This window comes from Antrostomus carolinensis, unplaced genomic scaffold (assembly GCF_000700745.2).
Source record: "Antrostomus carolinensis isolate BGI_N321 unplaced genomic scaffold, ASM70074v2 scaffold14253, whole genome shotgun sequence".
In the NCBI taxonomy this organism is placed as follows: domain Eukaryota; kingdom Metazoa; phylum Chordata; class Aves; order Caprimulgiformes; family Caprimulgidae; genus Antrostomus; species Antrostomus carolinensis.
This window is the reverse complement of record NW_010303219.1, coordinates 2,413-21,728: the sequence shown is the minus strand read 5'-3', so window position 1 is coordinate 21,728 and position 19,316 is coordinate 2,413. Positions and strand designations below refer to the sequence as shown.

At 44.6% G+C, this 19,316-nt stretch overlaps 1 protein-coding gene across 1 annotated transcript; it reads left to right on the top strand.

Moving 5' to 3' along the window:
- Positions 1-4,747: 4,747 nt before the first annotated feature.
- LOC104521897 (ceramide synthase 2) lies at positions 4,748-19,006 on the top strand (the record flags this gene model as incomplete). Its single annotated transcript, XM_010164027.1, has 9 exons — positions 4,748-4,797; positions 6,093-6,210; positions 8,816-8,934; positions 11,520-11,577; positions 14,046-14,096; positions 16,482-16,574; positions 17,916-18,044; positions 18,329-18,435; positions 18,850-19,006. Coding segments are annotated over exons 1-9 (882 nt in total), but the record flags the coding sequence as incomplete, so codon positions are not given.
- Positions 19,007-19,316: the final 310 nt, after the last annotated feature.

Sequence of the window (19,316 nt, the reverse complement as noted above, 5' to 3'; positions counted from 1 at the left end):
GTGTTTGTGCTTGGGGTTGCCCTGAGCCAGGCGCAGGATCTTGCACTTGGTTATTCATTTCAGCATGACATTTTCTCACTCTCAGTCATTACCGTTTCACTTTCAGTTCATCCTGGAGAAGAAAGCTTGCCCTAGAGAACGGGAGGTATGAATCAAATCCTCTGTTGCTCAGTTACCTTGTGTGTACAGTGGCACTAGCCCTGTTCAAAATAATTTGCACAAAGTTTGAGAATTGGAGACTGAAAGATATGTGTGTTATTTCTCATGCAGAGAAATATCTCCATGCAGATGGCCTTGACTTTAAAGCTTTGTGCATCTGGTCTGTGGTCCAAAATGGGTGTATGTAACTAGTGTATGAGTTTGGTTTTGGTGACTTTAATTTGGCCTCTGGCAGTTTATTCTGCCCTCACCTATTACTTGCAACTGTGCATCAGGTGCATGTTTTTTTTTCTCTAGATATGCTCTGTGTTCCTGGGGGCGCCTGCTCCAGGATTTCAGAAATTCTGTAGCGTGTTCATGTCATTTATCTGTGTCAGAACTCCAGGAAAATACTAAGCTGGAGGAGAAGCCCAGAGGATCTGCTGCAATCCCTCATTCAATAACTGCATCAGCCACTGTGCTTGGCCCCTGGTTCCATCTTCTTGGTTTGGAGGTTAAACCTGGGCAAGACCCTGCTTCCTCCAGTGTGGATTTTCCTCTCCTTGTCACCTGCTGGCTGAACTGGGAAAAACTGTGACAGCGACATCCTTTTAACAATCAGTTATTCTGTGGATTAGATGGTGGCTGTGGGAAGAGGACATGCAGTAGCTGGGTGGGGCATGGGAGAGCTGAGGAGGTTGTGGGTGCAGTCCTGGGGGAGAAGAAACAGCTCACACTTTGGTGAAGCAACTCTTCTGTGAGCCAGTTTGCTCTGGGGAAGGTGGGAAAATGGGACATTTGTTACTGGAACAACTTGTTACCACTGCAGTGCTCCTAGTCTTTGCCACAATACTGAAGCAGATGCTGGGGGATGATGGGGTATGGGGTAATGATGCTGGGGTAATAATGTCCTGACAAAAGAGAGAACCTAGAAGTTGAGAACCTCACCCCTTGCCTTGCTGTTTCCAGGTTGTGCTTGTGCGTAGGAGATGTCTGCTGCACCTGTAATTTGGAGCCTGATTTTAAGCACCTGTAACAGAACTTCTCCTTTGGTGTGTCCCTGCAAGCAGGGATGTCGGCTTCTCTTCTAGTTCTATCATATTTGAGACCCTTTTCCATAAAAATCAACTTCTTGGAGTTTTATATGATTCTGAAGGAATCACAGCCTCTATTGCAAAGTGTTTCTTGGTTAGAAAATGTGGAAAATGATGTGCTTTGAGGGACAGTAAAGCAGAAAGTTGAAAAACAGAATTTATATCGAATTTAATTATCTGATTTTGGTCTTGACCAGTGATTTTTGGATGCTGGGGAACTGAAAACCAATGTTAGTGATTTTGAATCCTTATAGTTCCCAAATTGCAATAGAGGAGGACTTTAATCAGAAAGATTAGGTCTCTTAGGAGGGCTGCGACAGTACTTGAGCCATGTGTTGTATATTAAAAGAAAGAGATACTGTTGATCTGCAGGGAACAAATACTTGAACTCAGAACCAGAAGGAAGATGGAAGAGGATGCCCTTTTCATGTATTTTAGTTTGAAATGTATCTTTCTGAAATTCATTTTGCACAGAGACTTTTGTTGTTGATCAATAATCAGGAAGGATCTGAAAACAGCTTCCTGTCAGGTCCTATGGGCAGGTTTTTTGTGCAAAGATGTGGGACATGTAGGATTTAATTAAAAAGTGGGAACTGATTTGACTCAGTTTGGACAGTAGCACTGTAGTGACTTGAGATCTTGTATCAAACAGTCAGTTTTAACTGATGTGGAGCATTCTCCTGTAATCAAGAGAAGGTCAAGACTGGTCCAGGAGCACAACCTTCTGCCAAAGGAAAGTATGAGGCTGAAATAGATTGTGCAGTTCAAAGAATGGAAGTTCTGGTTGCTGCTCTCACTGGTTCTGTGTTTGTTAGTACTAGAAGATATTTGCAGAGTGGCACCCTTATAAATTACAAAAACATTTGTGGTAAAAAAACCACCCCCAAATCCCCCAGAGTTAAATTATTTCTTGTATCTCACACTAACTCTGAAAGCCTCTGCAGAAGGAGTGTAGCCCACTCTTGCAAGGTGGGGGAGTATCAATTTATGCCCCTTCACAATTAATCCATTTAGTTTCAACTTCAGCAGATTTTGCGCAAGACGGTTTGTTCTGTGATGATTACTGAATAAAATGCCTTAGCACGACCTTTCCCCTGTAAAGTGTGAAGTGAGAGCAGCTCACTGATGAAGAAGCAGGCTTGAGGTGAGCATGTGGAGAGTGGAACGTTTTAGTCCTCGGACTTTCTCCTTCTATCTGCCAGGCAGCTGATAAACTGCCATGATGAGACCATCTCTGCAGCTGAGATGATGAGCTGATCTGTCGTGTTGAAATCAGTACAAGCATCATTCTCTTTGGGTTGTACTTGGCACAAGATTTAACTGAAAACTGAGTCAGAGCATATATCCAACATGTACAAACATTCCTTAGGAAGAATTTCAGGCCTTGATTTCCCAATGATGTTCATAACAGTAGGATTGGTCCCCTAATTCATGGTTAAACTCAAAACCTCAACAACAAAGTAATTGTAACTTTGGTTAATTACCCCCTGTCTTCATCAACTGCAACTAGCTTGTTTCTCTTATGGTGAGATTTTATGCCATGACTATAACAAACCAGCAGGAAAGAGAGAATACAGGGATTAAACAAAATTAAGAGCTCAGTCAGAATACTTTAAGTAGTTCGATAAAATACTTGTTGGCAAGTTGCCCTGACATCTGGCAGAAACATTCTCTTTCCTTTTAATGTGGCTGGAAAATTTTAGACCTTTCAGTTCCCAATGTAGGTTGATAAGAAACTGCAGTAAGGTTCTTCTTCAACAACAGAACTTGATTACATCTTCCTGTTCCGAGGAGCTTGTATCAAATGACTTATCTTTGAAAAGGAAGGATCAGGCCCACTTCAAGGAACAGCTTAGTTTAAGACTCAAGACCTAGTGCAGAGATTTTCAAAAAGCATTTGGCCAAGACCCTCAGACACATGGTCTGAATCTTGGGATTGTCCTGTGCAGGGACAGGAGTTGGACTCGATGATCCTTGTGGGTCCCTCCCAACTCACAACATTCTGTGATTCTATGAATGTTTGCTCAATTTCAGTGTAGTTACAGATATCATTGAAATTCTGTGTCATTGCTCTTGGCACAGAACCTGCTGGTCCAGTGTCACTGTTCACCCTTTTGATATTGAACAAATCATAAAATACAATTGAAACATTTCTTAAGAGCAATCACAGAATAGAATCATAGAACTGTAGTGGTTGGAAAAGACCTTTAAGACCATCAAGTCCAACCATAAACCCAAGACTACCAATTCCACCACTAAACCATGTCCCTGAGCACCTCGTCTGCCCATCTTTTAAATCCCACCAGGGAAGGTGACTCCACCACCTCCCTGGGCAGCCTGTTCCAATGCTTGACCACCCTTTCAGTGAAGAAGTTTTTCTTCATATCCAATCTAAACCTCCCCTGGCACAACTTGAGGCCATTTCCTCAATCATCAGAGCTAAAAACCGAAATTCCCAGTGATGGCTCTATTCCTCTGCCATCCAGCACTCTGCAGTTGCAGCAATGTCAGGGCGCTGCTGAATTTCACTGGAACTACTCAACACTTACACACAGCTTTTACAATAACAATGTGTTTTGTTGGAAGCTAGCTAGCAAGCACACTTACCTCTGGCCCTTCTCTCATGGTAGAAACATATTTTTTTTTCATTGGTCTTGGTACATCTTTGAATGTTCATGGAGTCAGTGATGCCAAAGGAATTCCCCAGAGATGATGAAAAAGAACAACTGGTATCCAAGCCAGAGGGCTGGCTGTGCAAAAAAAATATGGAAATCAGTTGTTACATGAGTGAGAGAAATGTGTAACCCTTCTGTGTTTGATGTCTTAATGTAATAGAAGTTACAACATTCCTTAGGTGGGCGGCTTGTTTATAAAATTGCTTTTGATCCCTATTAATTAAATTAAGAAATTAATAAAAGCCACTTCTGGAATGATGCTTGATCTAGAATAGTCCCTGAGCACATGTGCATATGGAGTATAGGCTATATGGCTAGAAGAGACCACAGGCAACCACATCATCACAGTCATAAATATATCCCATACTATTTTGAAGTGAAACATCTTTAAACACCTACGTAGTGAAGTAGCTTCCACAACTTTTTTGATGAAAAGTAAAAAAAGGAAAAAAAATAATAAAAAATCTTGTTCCGTATCTGAATCATTAGGGATAACTGATCAGAGGACCTGCCTCTGACCTTCACAGTGTGAAGACTGACCAGGTAGAGCAGCCTTGGGTCTCAGCTCATAACCACCCTCAACACCAATTTACAGTTGATAACCCAGTAACTGTTCAGGGAAGCTGTTAGCACCTTGAGCAAAAAACTTTTACTCCAAATGCAGAGATAAAGTTTTCCAGAGATTTTGTGTGTCGGTTCTTCTGTGATGGTGCTGACAAGAGCTTCTAGGCAGACAGTCTCCTCTTCTTCTGACGGGATGAACTGCTAGTGGCAGTGTGTAAAAGGGAGCATTTAGTAAGGAACAACTCATTCTCCAGAAATTCATGGAGGTTGTAGTTAATGTGGGCTTTTTTCAAAAAAACATTGATTATCCGTTTCCTGTTTGTGCAGTGTCCATGCAGGACCTGACCTCACACCTGTGATGAGGCTGTTTCCTGTTGCCAAGAGAGAGAAGAGTGTTTGTAGTGGAGGAGTTGGACTGTTGAGCACAGCAATTCTATGCCCAGTTTTGTTACCTCTTGGTAACTTTTTTCTGTTTCTTCAGGTTTTTTTCCTTGCATTGTTTCACTGTAAGATGCACAGCTAGTATAAGCATCTGTTCCTTGTGACTGGGTTTCTAGTTACTATGTCCTTATTTTACAATTGATGTTTGAGTTGCATTAGGAAAAACGGAGGTAGGTTACTCCAGTTAAGACCAAATGGCCTCCTTCTCAGCAGGACATTTCTTCTGCATTAAGGGCTGGAGCAGCTCTGCTGTGAGGACAGGCTGAGAGAGTTGGGGCTGTTCAGCCTGGAGAAGAGAAGGCTCCGGGGAGACCTTCTAGTGGCCTCCCAGTACCTGAAGGGGCTCCAGGAAGGCTGGGGAGGGACTTTGGCCAAGGGCAGGGAGTGATAGAACAAGGGGTGATGGCTTGAAAGTGGCAGAGGGGAGATGGAGATGAGATGTGAGGAAGAAATTCTTGGCTGTGAGGGTGGTGAGCCAGTGTCCCAGGTTGGCCAGAGAAGCTGTGGCTGCTCCTCCCTGGAAGTGTTCTCGGCCAGGTTGGATGAGGCTTTGAGCAACCTGGTCTAGTGGAAGGTGTCCCTGCTGCTGGCAGGGGGGTTGGGACTGGATGAGTTTTAAAGTCCCTTCCAACCCAAACCATTCTATAATTCTATGATTAATACCACACATCTGATAGAGCCTCTTTCTTGATCCCAAGCCAAATCCATAGTTCAAGTGGGTGTCGTATATGTTCAGTCTTCTAGATCAAACAGTGAACAACATTTAGGCCTTATCATCAACGTGGTTCTCTGCATGAGCTGCACGCAGACCAGAGACAGTGATAGGTATCATGGCTGTGTCTGCAAGCCCGGGCTTCGTGCCATAATCCCAGACACCCCAGCACTGTGGATTCAGAAGTTGACAAAGCAGGGTATAACATTTCCTAACCTCAAGTAATTTTGGATATTATAGCACAGAGCTGAGGGCAGTAGAACACAAGCCCCACTGTTTGTGCTGTAAATTTGTTTGTTTATTTTTCTTTTCAGTCTCTTTATCTATTTTATCTGCTTGGTGTAATACTTGTGCTTAGATTCAAAATGTGGGAGGCAACCGTTATGTGCTACATCACGATTTAACAGTGCTGCAATATCAGAAATCACTGTTCTATTTTTGGCTGAGCCTTTATCTTTCCTTTTGCAGAGCCATAGCCCTGCCCCTCAGTAGCAAACTGGGTGTGAAAGACAAGCAGAGACCAAAAGCTCAGCCCAACCCCATGCTGGAAACATTCTACAATACGCGCTGCAAGACCCCTGAAGAGGTGAGTCCTTTCTTCCTTTGCTTTTGTTGAGATTTAGCCCTTGTGTCTTTAGCCAAATAAAATCACATTTGGAATCCTGAATTTTGGTAATGCCACACATATTTGGCAGCTCAACAAAGCAGTAGGAACTACTATAGCACTGGCCACCTGACACCAGCCAGCCACAGGGTCATTCTACAGATGCCATCAGCTATCAGTTCTGCTTCTGAACATCTGGGAGTAGCAGCTTTCCATAGGTAACATTCAAAAAACTTAAATCCCAAACTTCTGTGAACAGGAAACTCTTCTCACAAAGGAAATAACGAGAACTCTTGTTCCATCTGGCATTTGTCTTGCACATGGCGCAAAGTGAAACACAGGAGGCTCTGTCTGAACATCAGGAAACACCTTCTTTTGTGAGGGTGACCAGGCACTGGAAGAGCTTGCCCAGAGAGGTTGTGGAATCTTCATCCTTGGGGGATACTCAAAAGCCATTTGGACATAGTCCCGGGCAACCAACTCCAGGAGGCTCTATTTGAGCAGAGGGGTTGGACCAGATGACCTCCAGAGGTCCCTTCCAACCCCAGCCACTCTGTGATTCTGTGATGACTTCTTTTCAGGTATTAGCAAACCCCTGTCACATCTGCTGCCTTGAACTGACTCCCATGTTGCTGGTCCTTGCAGCTCAGCAGATGTGGATTGCTTGATGCTCCTAGTTCTGGGGTGGGTCATTCTGCTGCTGTGCAATCCATCAGTTTGAGATTGACCTTTCAGGAAGCCAACTAAAGTCTCGGCCATCATCACAGAGATTGTAAGAAACAACAGAAAACTGCAGGCACTATTGGTGGATAGTTTTCCCATGAGAGATAAAAAGAGTGATCTTGGAGAACTTGGCTGGGTAATCCAGAGTTATAATGGCTGCTGCTGAGGATTGTGATGGCTGCTGCATTGGCAGGATTGTGAATTGTCAGGCAGTATTAGGATTTAACCTTGTCTGTGAAGTCCCTGAATGTGACCCCTGTGCTAGGGAAAGGAATCAGATTTTCTTTCAGCTCCTTTTTTCGGGCTTTCTTGGCCTTGAAACAATAGCTCTTAACCCTTACCGAGGATGTACAAGCCGGGGCTGAGGTTCCAGTCCCAAGGGGCAGTCCTGATGTGAACATGTTGCTGCCTTGACAAGACTGTTGTGACATGGTTTGTACTGCAATGGGATGTGTGGAGCTCCAGGACATTCAGTAACAGGTTAAAAGTAAAAGAGTGGAAACTAAACTAAAAATGCAGGCATTCACCTGGGTTGTGCAGCCAGCTTTCCTCCCCAGCACTGGGAAGGAGTGTTCCCAGGAATATTTGCCAGTATGGTGGTCCCTGACCTTCCTCTTGCCTGTCTGTTTACAACATCCACATGTTTCTCAGTAAAACTACTCCTGTCACAGAGATCTAACTCAAAACCTACCTGCGAGCAGGTTTGCCCCACAGCTCTCCCTGCACTCACCCTGCCCTGAAGCTGGCAGTTTTATCCCAGAGAATCTGTGATACCGGAGCGTGTCCTCACCATGAGACTCCTGACAACAGTGTGACATGGAGCAAGAACGGTGCAACGGGCTTCTGCCTTGCTGTGTCCATTCACCACTTACACCTCAGTCAGTCTTCTAGCTTCCTCCCTCTCCCATGAGCTCTCTTATGAGTCAGCTTTTACTTGTTCAAGATAAAGTGAGATTTTGCTGTTCCCAGCAGCCTTCTCCTTGAGAGGATTTCCACATTATGGAGCAGTTGGAGTATATAAATCAATGTCTTCATTTGTCTCCACCACAAGAACAGAAGTCACTAAGTAAGAGTGGAAAGAATCACATCTGAAAATTGGTAATGAACATACTTTTGTACAACGTGCTCAGACTATGGAAGTCACTCTCACATGATACCATTAAGATAAATGCATTCCATGAAGAACTACTGCTTTACTTAAAAAATTAAGGCTATCCATGGTGACACTTCCAGAAGGAACATAAAACATGACACGCTCTTAAGAGCCTAAGGACAAGAAGAAACGTAATTACAGGATTTCTGTGAGTAATCTACTGAAAAATTATCCATAACAGGTTCGCCACAACAAGAGGATATCCAGTAGGAAAATGGTGTTGCCTCTGCTCTCATGACATCAGTCAAGGTATTGACTGATACTGCATCAGAATGCTGAAAGGCACTGCAAGATTCAGTGCAGAACTTTAAAAGTTATTTAAGCTGCAGTAAGACTTTCTTGGAGTGACAGATTTAAGGGACTCAGTCCCTGAAGACAGGATAAGGAAGCGATTTGACAACAAATTCCCTGTGAGGAGACGAGACCAGAGTTTGAAAGTTAAAACTGGAGAAGTTCACATAAAAAATGTAAAGTTTCAACATCTAGTATTAATAACCAGTAGCTTATGGGAGGAATTGAAAGATTTTCTACTAGCTGAGGTCTTCACACTAAGAACAGACAGCTTCCTGAAAGATGCCTTAGCTTGACCAGATTTGGACTTACCAGGAGCCTCCGGCTGGGCTCTGTGGTGGGTCAGAGGAGATGCTCATATTGCCCCTTCTGACCTTTGAACCTGGATCTGAACTCTTTGCTTCCTCACCTGTTTTCCAGGGTGAGCTGATCAGTTTAGCCAAACAGTGTGATCTGCCAGTGAGGAAGGTGGAGAGGTGGTTCCGGCGCCGGAGGAACGCAGACCGACCCAGCCTGTCAAAGAAGTTCTGTGAGGCCTGGTGAGTAGGAGCACAAAGCCATGAGCAGCAGGAGCCTTTCACCAGAGCTGAGCTCCACACTCAGCTCCCTGTCTGCCCTCCTTCCCTCCACCCTACACAGAGAGTGTCATGGGTCTTCACTTTCCCACTTGGTTCTTCTGCAGTTCTCTGCTGCTTCTCTGTTACTGAAACATTCTTTGCTTTTCCCCTTTATTTTCACTCCCAAGTCTCCTTTTACTCTTATCTCAGCTTTATTCCTTACAGGGCCTCTATTTCTGACTTTGTAAGACTGACATTCTGCTTTGAAACACAATTGTACTTGCAAAACTCCCTGCTGTTTTGCATCTTACTGCTTCTTGCTGCTTTGCTGCTGTTTTGGTGCCTCCAAAATAGTCAGCCTTTCTGTTGCCTTCCCCGTGACTTCCGTTTGCTTCCCTGCAAGCAGATTCCTTCTGCTGCATCTTTTCTGCAACTGTTCTGCACACTGTTGCTTTCAAAAGTCGTAGGCAGTGGGCTAGATTGTGTTCTGCTGTCAGTTGACTTCAGCATCCTGAGAGTCAAAACCCAGCACCCTTTTGTAGTGGCAGAAAAAGGAGCCTGTGTGAAAGCTGCTGTTTTCCAAAGAGCAAAACTCTTCTTGGAAACAGCTGTGTGGGACATTCTCCTTATTATGTGGAGGCACAAGATAAATCTCACGTGAGCCAGTTCTGTGAGTGTTAGTCCTGGCTAAGCTTTCTACAGAAATGGAAGATTGTCCTGAGCTTGGCTGAAGTGCCTTAGTTCTGCGTGGCTGCTCTGCTAGTTGTGTAGGTTCTTCCAGGAAAGCCACAGAGATGAAATAAATTCATTAAATATCTGCAATGCTATTAATCTGTCTAGAAGTGTGAATCCATAGGGTAGGCATCAACTTTGAGCTAATCACCTCGTGCTCCATTTAGCACACAACCTCTAATTCAAAACCCCTGCCTAAAAATCCTAATTGAAGAAGAAAGAAAGAAAAACACAGGTGTGTATTATTTATTTATAATATTCCAATAGTTGCAGTTAGAAATATTTATAAAATCTATGGACAAAGAGTTGTAAAGCAACCGTGCTTAATCTGCTTCTGTCAAGATTAAATTTAAGTTCTCCCCGCACTAAGCTGCCTTGAAGTAAACAAGGGGTGTATTAGAAGGAGTGTGGTTAGTAGGTCAAGAGAGGTTCTCCTCCCCCTCTACTCTGCCCTGGTGAGGCCGCATCTGGAATATTGTGTCCAGTTCTGGACCCCACAGTTCAGGAAGGACAGGGAACTGCTGGAGAGAGTCCAGCACAGAGCCACCAAGATGATGAAGGGAGTGGAGCATCTCCCTGCTGAGGAAAGGCTGAGGGAGCTGGGGCTCTTTAGCTTGGAGAAGAGGAGACTGAGGGGTGACCTCATTAATGTTTATAAATATGTAAAGGGCGAATGTCAGGAGGATGGAGCCAGGCTCTTCTCAGTGATGCCCAATGGCAGGACAAGGGGCAGTGGGTGTGAGCTGGAGCACAGGAGGTTCTGCTTCAACTTGAGAAGAAACTTCTTTCCTGTGAGGGTGACAGAGCCCTGGGACAGGCTGCCCAGGGAGGGTGTGGAGTCTCCTTCTCTGGAGACATTCAAGACCCGCCTGGACACCTTCCTGTGTGATCTCATTTAGGTTCCTGCTCCGGCAGGGGGATTGGACTGGATGATCTTTCGAGGTCCCTTCCAATCCCCAACATTCTGTGCTTCTGTGATTCTGTGAAACAGTAACAGTAAATAGTAAGTAGTAAATACTTTCCTGACTCAGCTCACAGAGGATGGTGTCCTTCCAGCTGCCCTCTGTCACCACTTGCAGTCTGTAGAAAGAATGTCTTTCCAACGTGATGTAGCAGCTTTGTACAGTTTATGTCCATCTTGGAGCTCTTGGGCGTTTCGTTGACAGTAGAGTCTCTCAAAATGTGGTTACTTCTCATTTGTTATGGAGATTTTTGGAAGTTAAAGGACTTATTTAGACAGTTTTACTCCTTTGAAGATTTCCTGTGTTTTGTTTATTAAAAGCTTTTTTATTCTGTTGGGGTGAAATTCCCCTCCCTCCTTTCTCTATGTGTGTATATTCAGTGTGACCTGCCTCTGTCCACTGAACTTGACCAACAGTCCATATGTGCTTCTGTGTGGTTTTAATGTGGGTAAATCATTACCAGCTCCTGCCTGAGACCAGACATGACAGTAATTAATGACTTTGCATGATAATGAATTTAGCATGCCTAGTCTCCAAAAGCCTGGGAAAGAGATTGGCATTGTTTGACTTTTGCCCATGCATCTGGTAGTGCTGGGAAGGTTTGGGATGATCATCTGGGTGATTTTGGTCAGTGAGATTCTTGTATTTTCTGCCACCTCTACAGCAGAAGAATTGCTCTTTGTGAAGTCTGTTCAATGTGCTTGTGACATGCAGAGAGCCACTCCTGTTATGGTCTGGGCAAACCTTGAACACAAGAATGTATGCCTTTGCCTTGATAGTGCCATTCTTTGAACGAGTGTGACTGATGCACAGAATTGCAGCTTGGTGCTTCATGAATGGGATTCTAATGTACTTTGTTTTGTTTGTTTGTAGCTGGAGGTTTATATTTTACATCACTTCTTTCGTCACTGGACTTGCTGTCCTGTACGATGTGAGTACACAAGCAGTGCCACCTGCTGTTCTACCTAGCCAGTGCCTGCAAGAATGACAGATTTTGTTGTCAAACATGTCCCTTCAGACCTTCTTGTACAGGTTTTCCCTCCAGGTCAGTGTGCATCCTCCACACAGCACACTTGTGAGACCACAAACATATTGGACCGTGCTTGTTTTAAAAACTCCAGCTCAAAACCAAGAGCTTTCCTCTTCTTCTGGCAAAGCAGAAGACAATTGGGATTGTGTAAAAATACATTTCTGTGGGGTGGGAGGTGGAACACTTACCTGACATGGAAGCTGCAGGGCATGTTTGTGTGTTGTAACCAATACGTGTTTAAGGTAAAAAACTCAGACTTCCTTTGGAGCATGGGCTGCAATTTAATAATTTTATGTATTAATTTTCTTTTCCTTACCCAAGGTGTGATTGGTTCAGGCTCATGCCTCTGCCTTTTCTCTGATTTGGTAAATAATGAGTTCTCTTGATACAAATTGAACTCCCTCAACAGGCAGAAGAGGTAATAGAAACCATGCCTACGCTCTAATCACTGAGCTGTGCTCACTAAGCTGGGCCAAGCCCACCGGTCATCCTCTGGCTGTGTTTTAAAGGTTCCCCTGGCTCTTTTGCTGAATCCGGTTCCCTAGGTAAGCTTTTCAAAAGTGCTACACTGGCACTTTCTGAGAGGTTAAGTTATGGAAAACCTGCAGATGCCAAGACAGCCAGCACAAACTATGCTTGTAACTTCTCGTCGTCATAACAAGTGAAGAACTTTGGAACTTAGACTGACTTTCAAGTCAGAATTTAAGGGACGAGGATTACAGGATGAGCTAGCAGAGGAGTGAAGGTATCTAAATCCCAACTTCAGTGTTTTGTGGATCTGTACATCAAAACAGAAGGCTATTCTTTGAGGCCAGCTATGAGAGTTTGGTATAAATTACCTGCTTAGCATAGAACAAGAGCCCTGTGGCAACAGAAAGGGCAAAATCCTGTTGTTCTGCATGTTGTCTGACCACTCTAGGAATGAAAGATAATCTTAATTAAAGTCTTTTCTTTATTCAGTAAACATCTTCCAATTTGCACAAAAAAAAGGAGACTTCTGTCCTACAGACAACACCTCTAGATCCCATAGCAAATAGCATTCTGTTATCTAAAATTTTACCAAAATGATTACATCGAAAAGAAGGACAAAGAATTAATGTGATGGGGTGTATTTGCATGTGATGTTTCCCAACTGTTGCATGTTTACTTTATAATCTTAGTATTTTAATATGCACTTGTTTTTGTGAAAAACCCTTCTTGTTTTAGAAAAAAAAGCAAATGTTTAAATTCTATATTAATAGCTTTAGACTGATGGCAAAAACCTCTGCCCTGTGAGTCAATGAAATAGGAAATAGCAATAGAAAGTTCTCTCACAGTAGGCCACCAGAAAACAGCCTTATCTGCTGAGAGTAGAGGAATGAGGAAATTTGGGGATCTGGGTTCCTTTCTAGTTTAGGTAACACGGTTGGTTCAGAGTTTTTGCGTTGTCCTCTCTGATTCCATATCACACATCTCTCCTGGCTCTGTACCTCTGTTTGCTGTCGGTCCTACTCCCAACCCCACTCCCAGACAGCAGGAGGCTGTGTCTACTCCTAATTACCACTGCTCATGGAAAAAACACTGCTTCCTGCTTCCCTTTCATTGCTGGTCCACCAGCAGGTGCTCAGTGGGAGGAGAAACGTCACCTTCTTGCTCTTAGCTCTGATATCTGGAGCCTTGTAGAACTGTTATAGAAAATTACCCTTCTGGATATGCATAGAGTATGTTCCATCACTGTAGGCTCTAGGACATGCTGGTTCTGATGGAGTCTGGGCACAGTAAAGGGTCAGAGCACGCTCCATGCAGGAAGAACTTTTGGAGACTTTAGTTGCCATGTTTTTCTGAAAGTTTTGAAGCTGCCAAGTTCTAAACTACCCATTTTCTATGAAGTGTGAACAAAGTAGAATCTTTTCAGAGGTTCTTTACTTATCAGACTGCAGCATGATCCTCACCATTAGAGGAAAAAGCATGTTCCTGACACACAAATTTTCTGTCTTCTTACCACGTTTAAGTGTTGTTGTTCCAACCACAGAGATTCTTAATTAAATAATTATAAGAATATTTTAATATGTTCAAAACTGCCACCACCACCACTCCAAACTTGTAGAAGGCTGCAGCAAGTTAGTAGAAATCTTCCCTGAGCTATTTTATTTGGAACTGGGCTAAACAGCATGTGAAATTTCAGCTCAATAGCCACAAATTGGCAATGTCACAAGGAACTGCAAGTTCTTGTAGTGGGAATCTCTTTGGCAACTGAATTCCAGACAGTGCAACCACCTCTGCCTGTAATAAAATACAACAAAGGCTGTAGTAGTAGGAGATAAGTTGATGAGTTGCTAAGAGAAGAATTCCTCTGGCATTCTCACATTCATGTTGTGTTTTCTTTCCAGAAGCCTTGGCTTTGGGACCACAGAGAGTGCTGGACGGGATATCCACAACAGGTGAGTCACGTGAGAGGGAAAATTGCTGTTAGAAATCATGTGTTGTCTTTCTATATCTTTTGAAAATCAGATTATATTAGTGACAAAAGAAAGGGCACTGAATTAAATTCAGACTCATGAGCCCTATGAATTTAAAGCCAAATCCTCGTCAAGAATATCTTTGTATCTGATGTAATCTAAACACAGAATGAGCTGGGAGAGCAGGAGGAGACGGCAGAAATAAAGGGAAAGTGAGAGTTCTCACCACGTGAGCCAAGAAACTGAAAAACGGGAGTGCTCCAAGGTCTTTTAGTTTCTAGAAGAGTCTGAGGCCAGAGAAGGACATGTCACCTGAGGAGAAGTAGTGAAGACTTCAGTGGAGTGTATGCAGAGCAGAGACGTGCTCTGAATGCCGTGTGCTTTCAGTTGTACTGAAGAGCTGTGTCCACAGTGCTCCCCAGGGAGTTCGTTTCCCAGTGGAGCTGTCAGTATGGCCAGTAGCAAGACAGCTCCCATCCTTCTTCCCTGACCTTGGTGTCTGCAGAGTTGTTCCTCACACATGTTCTTACTCCACTCTCCCAGCTGCTGTTGAGCAGCAGTTGTTACCTCTTCTTAAATATCTTATCACAGAGGTGCTACCGGCATCACTGATGGGCTCAGCTTTGGCCAGTGGCAGGTCCATCTTGGAGCTGTCTGGAACTGTCTCTGTTGGACATGGGGCAGCTTCTGGCATTTTCTCACAGAAGCCACCCCTGCAAGCCCCCTCAATACCAAAACCTTTCCACATAAACCCAAAACACACACTTTCCAACATCTGTAATAAAAAGAAAAGACCAAAACCAGAGCTAGTAATGTCCCTCTGGCAAAGAGCAAGAAGGGTCAATGACAGACCTGTAGATTAGCAGGAACAAAGAATGTATGAAGTACAATTTCTGCTAAACAGACCATGCCCTGTGCTACAGACAATGCTGAACACCAGTTCTCCCAAATAATCTAATCTTTGGGGGAAAAAAAATCCCTTCTGATCCAGAGCTCCTGTTTCGATAACCTCCAGAGTGTGAGTAGCACATAACGGCCTGGGAGATGTTGATATCCCCCCTGGTGGCACCAGTGCATCCAGCTGTGCTTCCTCTTGTGGCCAAACCCTGGTGCTACAAAGGAAAACAAACTAAAATCTATGAAGACCATAAATCAACACTTTGGGTAGAGAAAGCCCAAACAGATTGGTACTTGGGAGCACCATAGTCCATGAGTCTTTGGAAATGCTGGTTGCAAAGCCCCTTTAATCATAGTAATTTTTTTTAATCAAATAGGTTCAGGTTTAAGGAGGCCATATAGTGCCACAACAGCACAAAATTACTTGTTAAATAGCACGTGTCTTGCTGAGTGGGTCTAAACTTTTAGTTTTCCAGCTGTAAAACCAGAAAAATTTTGCAGAAGAATGCAGATTACTGCTCATGCTGGGATTGCATTTTCACCCCATTAGTTTGATTAAACTGAAAAATCTGTGGTAAGAGTACAGGGTGTCTGAAGCATCTCCTTGAATCCTAAAAAGGGAATGATTTATTCAGCTACTACTTATCTATATCACCATAGTAAAATGGTTTATAGAATCATAGACTGGTTTGGGTTGGAAGGGACCTAAAAGCTCATCCAGTTCCAACCCCCCTGCCAGCAGCAGGGACACCTTCCACTAGACCAGGTTGCTCAAAGCCTCATCCAGCCTGGCCGAGAACACTTCCAGGGAGGAGCAGCCACAACTTCCTTGGGCAACCTGGGCAGGTGTCTTTAGTCCAGTGTAATGTCTGAAGGGTGTATGCAGTTGTGGTACATTGCAAGTAGGTGCTACAATGATATTGTTTTGCTCCTTGGGAGGAACTGTGAAAGAGTTACAGTAAATTCCCAGACTAAGACTTCTGGAATCAGTGCATTCATAGGATGGGATGTTTCTTTATGTTGTTCTTGGCCATGATCTGTGCATTCATAATGTTTTCTGTTCAGTGTCAATATTTCCATGTTCAAACATGACCTGAGGTTGGTAAAAGAACTGAACTAGCAGTGCCTAAACTGCAGATTCCACAGTTCTTAAAGCTCTGTACTGACTGCTCAGGAATCTGCGTAGTGCTGAAGAAATCCTAAAAATATTCAGGATCTTCCCAGTGGTTCTCTCAATGTTCCACATGGTGCAGCAACATGGAATTTCCCCTGCTATTTGCTTTCATCTCAGCACAGATGACATTTAGTAAGTAACCACATTGTTCAATTGAGTTATTTCCCCCTGAAGCTGCAGGAACCAATTTTGGTGGTTTGGTTGGTTGATATTCTTTTGCCTAGGAAGAGTCTTCACTTCCAACCCTTGCTCTGCTTTATCTGATGGATATTTCACTGTCTCTCCTTCTCTCACAGCCTCTCCTGCCCTCTCTGTTCTGGTACTACATGCTGGAGCTCTCCTTCTACTGGTCGCTGGTCTTCACCCTGCCCTTTGATGTGAAGAGGAAGGTGAGTGGCAGCTTCGGGGCAGAACCAAGCACAAACAGGACTCAAGCTGAACACTCGGGAGAGTGATCTCCAAGAGCATGTGTGTAGCACTAGTCTGAGGTTTTGGGGGATTCCGTCCTTGCTCATTCCAAGGAATTTGGAAGGGGTTGCCCAGGGCAGTGGTGGAGTCCCCATCCCTGGAGGTATATGAGACATAGTGCTGAGGGACATGGGTTAGTCATGGTTTAGGGGACTTGTCAGCGTTGGGTTAACAATTGGACTTGATGATCTTAAAGGTCTTTTCCTATTGAGCCAATTCTGTGATTCTGTAATTTCCATTCACAGTCACTGGATTCCCTCTCCTCTGGGAAGTGAACACAAAGTGCAGACTCCTGCAGAGTTCTCAATCCAAACTTAAAGTCCAAACTTCAAAATTGCTCTTCTGGGACTCTTCTAGGCTGCAGTGATCATAGAGACAGTTAAGCTGCATGTGTTCCTAGGTGCCAGTGCCCTGACAGACAGGGTGCTGCGGGATCACGTAGGCACACGTGGGCACTGAGGCTGCGAATATACACACCTTGTAAGTCAAGGGTGGTTGTGGGTCTCCATCAGCAACCCTGGGGGTGTGAGATGATTGTGCAAACAGGCACGCACGGGGCACAGAGCAGAGATGGACACGGGCACTGCTTTGGGACAGAAAGGAAGCTCTCTTTATATTGAAACTGTACTGAATCATTGGGTCTTATTCTTTTGTCTTCTGATTTGCACCATCATCAGACCATTAGTGGTGGAGGGAGAGAGTGTTCTTTGTTGTGAGGTCCTCCGTTTACACCATAAGCTCCAGCATGGGACCCCACAGGGTCATGAATCCTGCCAGGAACCTGCTCCAGCCTGGGCTCCTCTGTCCATGGGGCCACAGGTTCTGACAGGAACCTGCTCCAGCACAGGCTTCCCACGGGGTCACAGTCTCCTTTGGGCATCCACCCGCTCCAGCGTGGGGTCCTCCACAGGTACAGGTGGACATCAGCTCCACCATGGACCTCCATGGGCTGCAGGGGGACAGCCTGTCTCGCCATGGTCTTCACGACAAGTTGCAGGGGAATCTCTGCTCTTGTACCTGGAGCATCTCCTCCTTCTGCCCTGACCTTGGTGTCTGGTACACAGCTCTTCATTCCTGGGTCCATTGGTTGCCTACATTTCTAGAATGTGTTTGGTAAAAGACTTACATGGGTTAGACCTTGTGGTGGGAGGTTTCTTAGTCATCGGGTAGAGAGATTTCATGGCTACCTGCAGGAGGCATGATTTAACCAAGGCAGAAGGTGCATCACGTATTTTATTCTCTGTTGTCCCCTTTCTCATCAGGACTTCAAGGAGCAGATAGTCCATCACGCTGCAACCATCTTCCTGATCAGTTTTTCATACTGTGCCAATTACATCCGCATTGGGACGCTGGTGTTGGTGATTCATGATGCTTCTGATTGCTTCCTAGAGGTGAGCTTCCACATCTTACATGCCAAGCAAAGCCTAGTTAGCAATGGTGCTCTTCAGCCAAAGGGAATCTTTTGATCTAGCTCAGTATAGGCCAAGCATTACCATGTGTCACAGATAACTCAGTGATGTCTCCTGACCCAGCGTAGGGTGCCCTGCAGAGAGCAAGCGGGGAGGAGGTGTGATCACCCGCCTGCACATTGTATCATGTCTGGCTCATTGGCCTCTGGAGCACGTGCAGATGCACTGTCTTGGCCTGATATTTTTATTGTTCTTTCTCCTTCCAGCCAACTAAGATATTCAATTACATGAAGTGGAAAAAAACTTGTGACAGCCTCTTTATGATCTTCTCAGCTGTTTTCCTCATCAGCCGCCTGGTCGTTTTCCCCTACACGTGAGTCTGGTGCTGTCAAGGGAAATGGAGAAGCTGCCTTCTGAGGGACAGGATAGTTCAGCTGGGTGCTAAATCTTCTGCTGCAGCCTTTGCTTCTCAGTCCTTGAGCATATGTCCCTGCATAGGCTACAGTGCCCCATGGCTGATGCACCTGTCTTGGAGTAAACTAGGGTGGTCTGCCTTGGAGTTCATAGAGTGGTCTTAAAGTCCAGAAGGCTACTGCAGGGGAGGAGGCCTTGGCCTATGGCTCTACCTGCTTATTTCTGGTGGGGAACTGAAATTTGGCTCACATGTTATCTGTAAGAAGGAAGTGACTGACCTGAAACTTCCTCTGTGTCTAGAGCTTTCTGGGGCTTAATTATGAGCCTTCTACCAAAGCACTTTCCCTCCATTGCAATTCCCTCTCTCTTGCAGAGTGCTCTATAACACCTACTACTACTCCATGGAGATATTCCAGCCCTTCTTTGGATACTACTTCGTGAATGTTCTCCTGATAATTCTGCAGCTGCTCCATGTCTTCTGGTCCTGCCTAATTATTCACATGGTCTACAAGTTCTTCATCCAGGGCACGGTATGGGTCAGTTTGTAGTTCCCTGTACATCACGAGGGGAAGGGGGTCCACCTAGACTGCCTGGGAGCACAGGGGTTCATCTGGGGTGGGTTCCTTCTTGCTTTAGTGAAATTATACCTGTACGTTCCTAGGAGTGAGGTGAAAGGAATGCTCAATATCATTAAGGAAAGCTAACCAAAAAAAAGTAACATTTTTGTGAGTCACTACGATATTGGTCCACCACTGTGGATTGGACTCCAGGGGAGATTACCATGAGCAAAGCCTGTGACATCTGAGTGTGGATCCCAACACCTGTCCCAGTATGATTTGC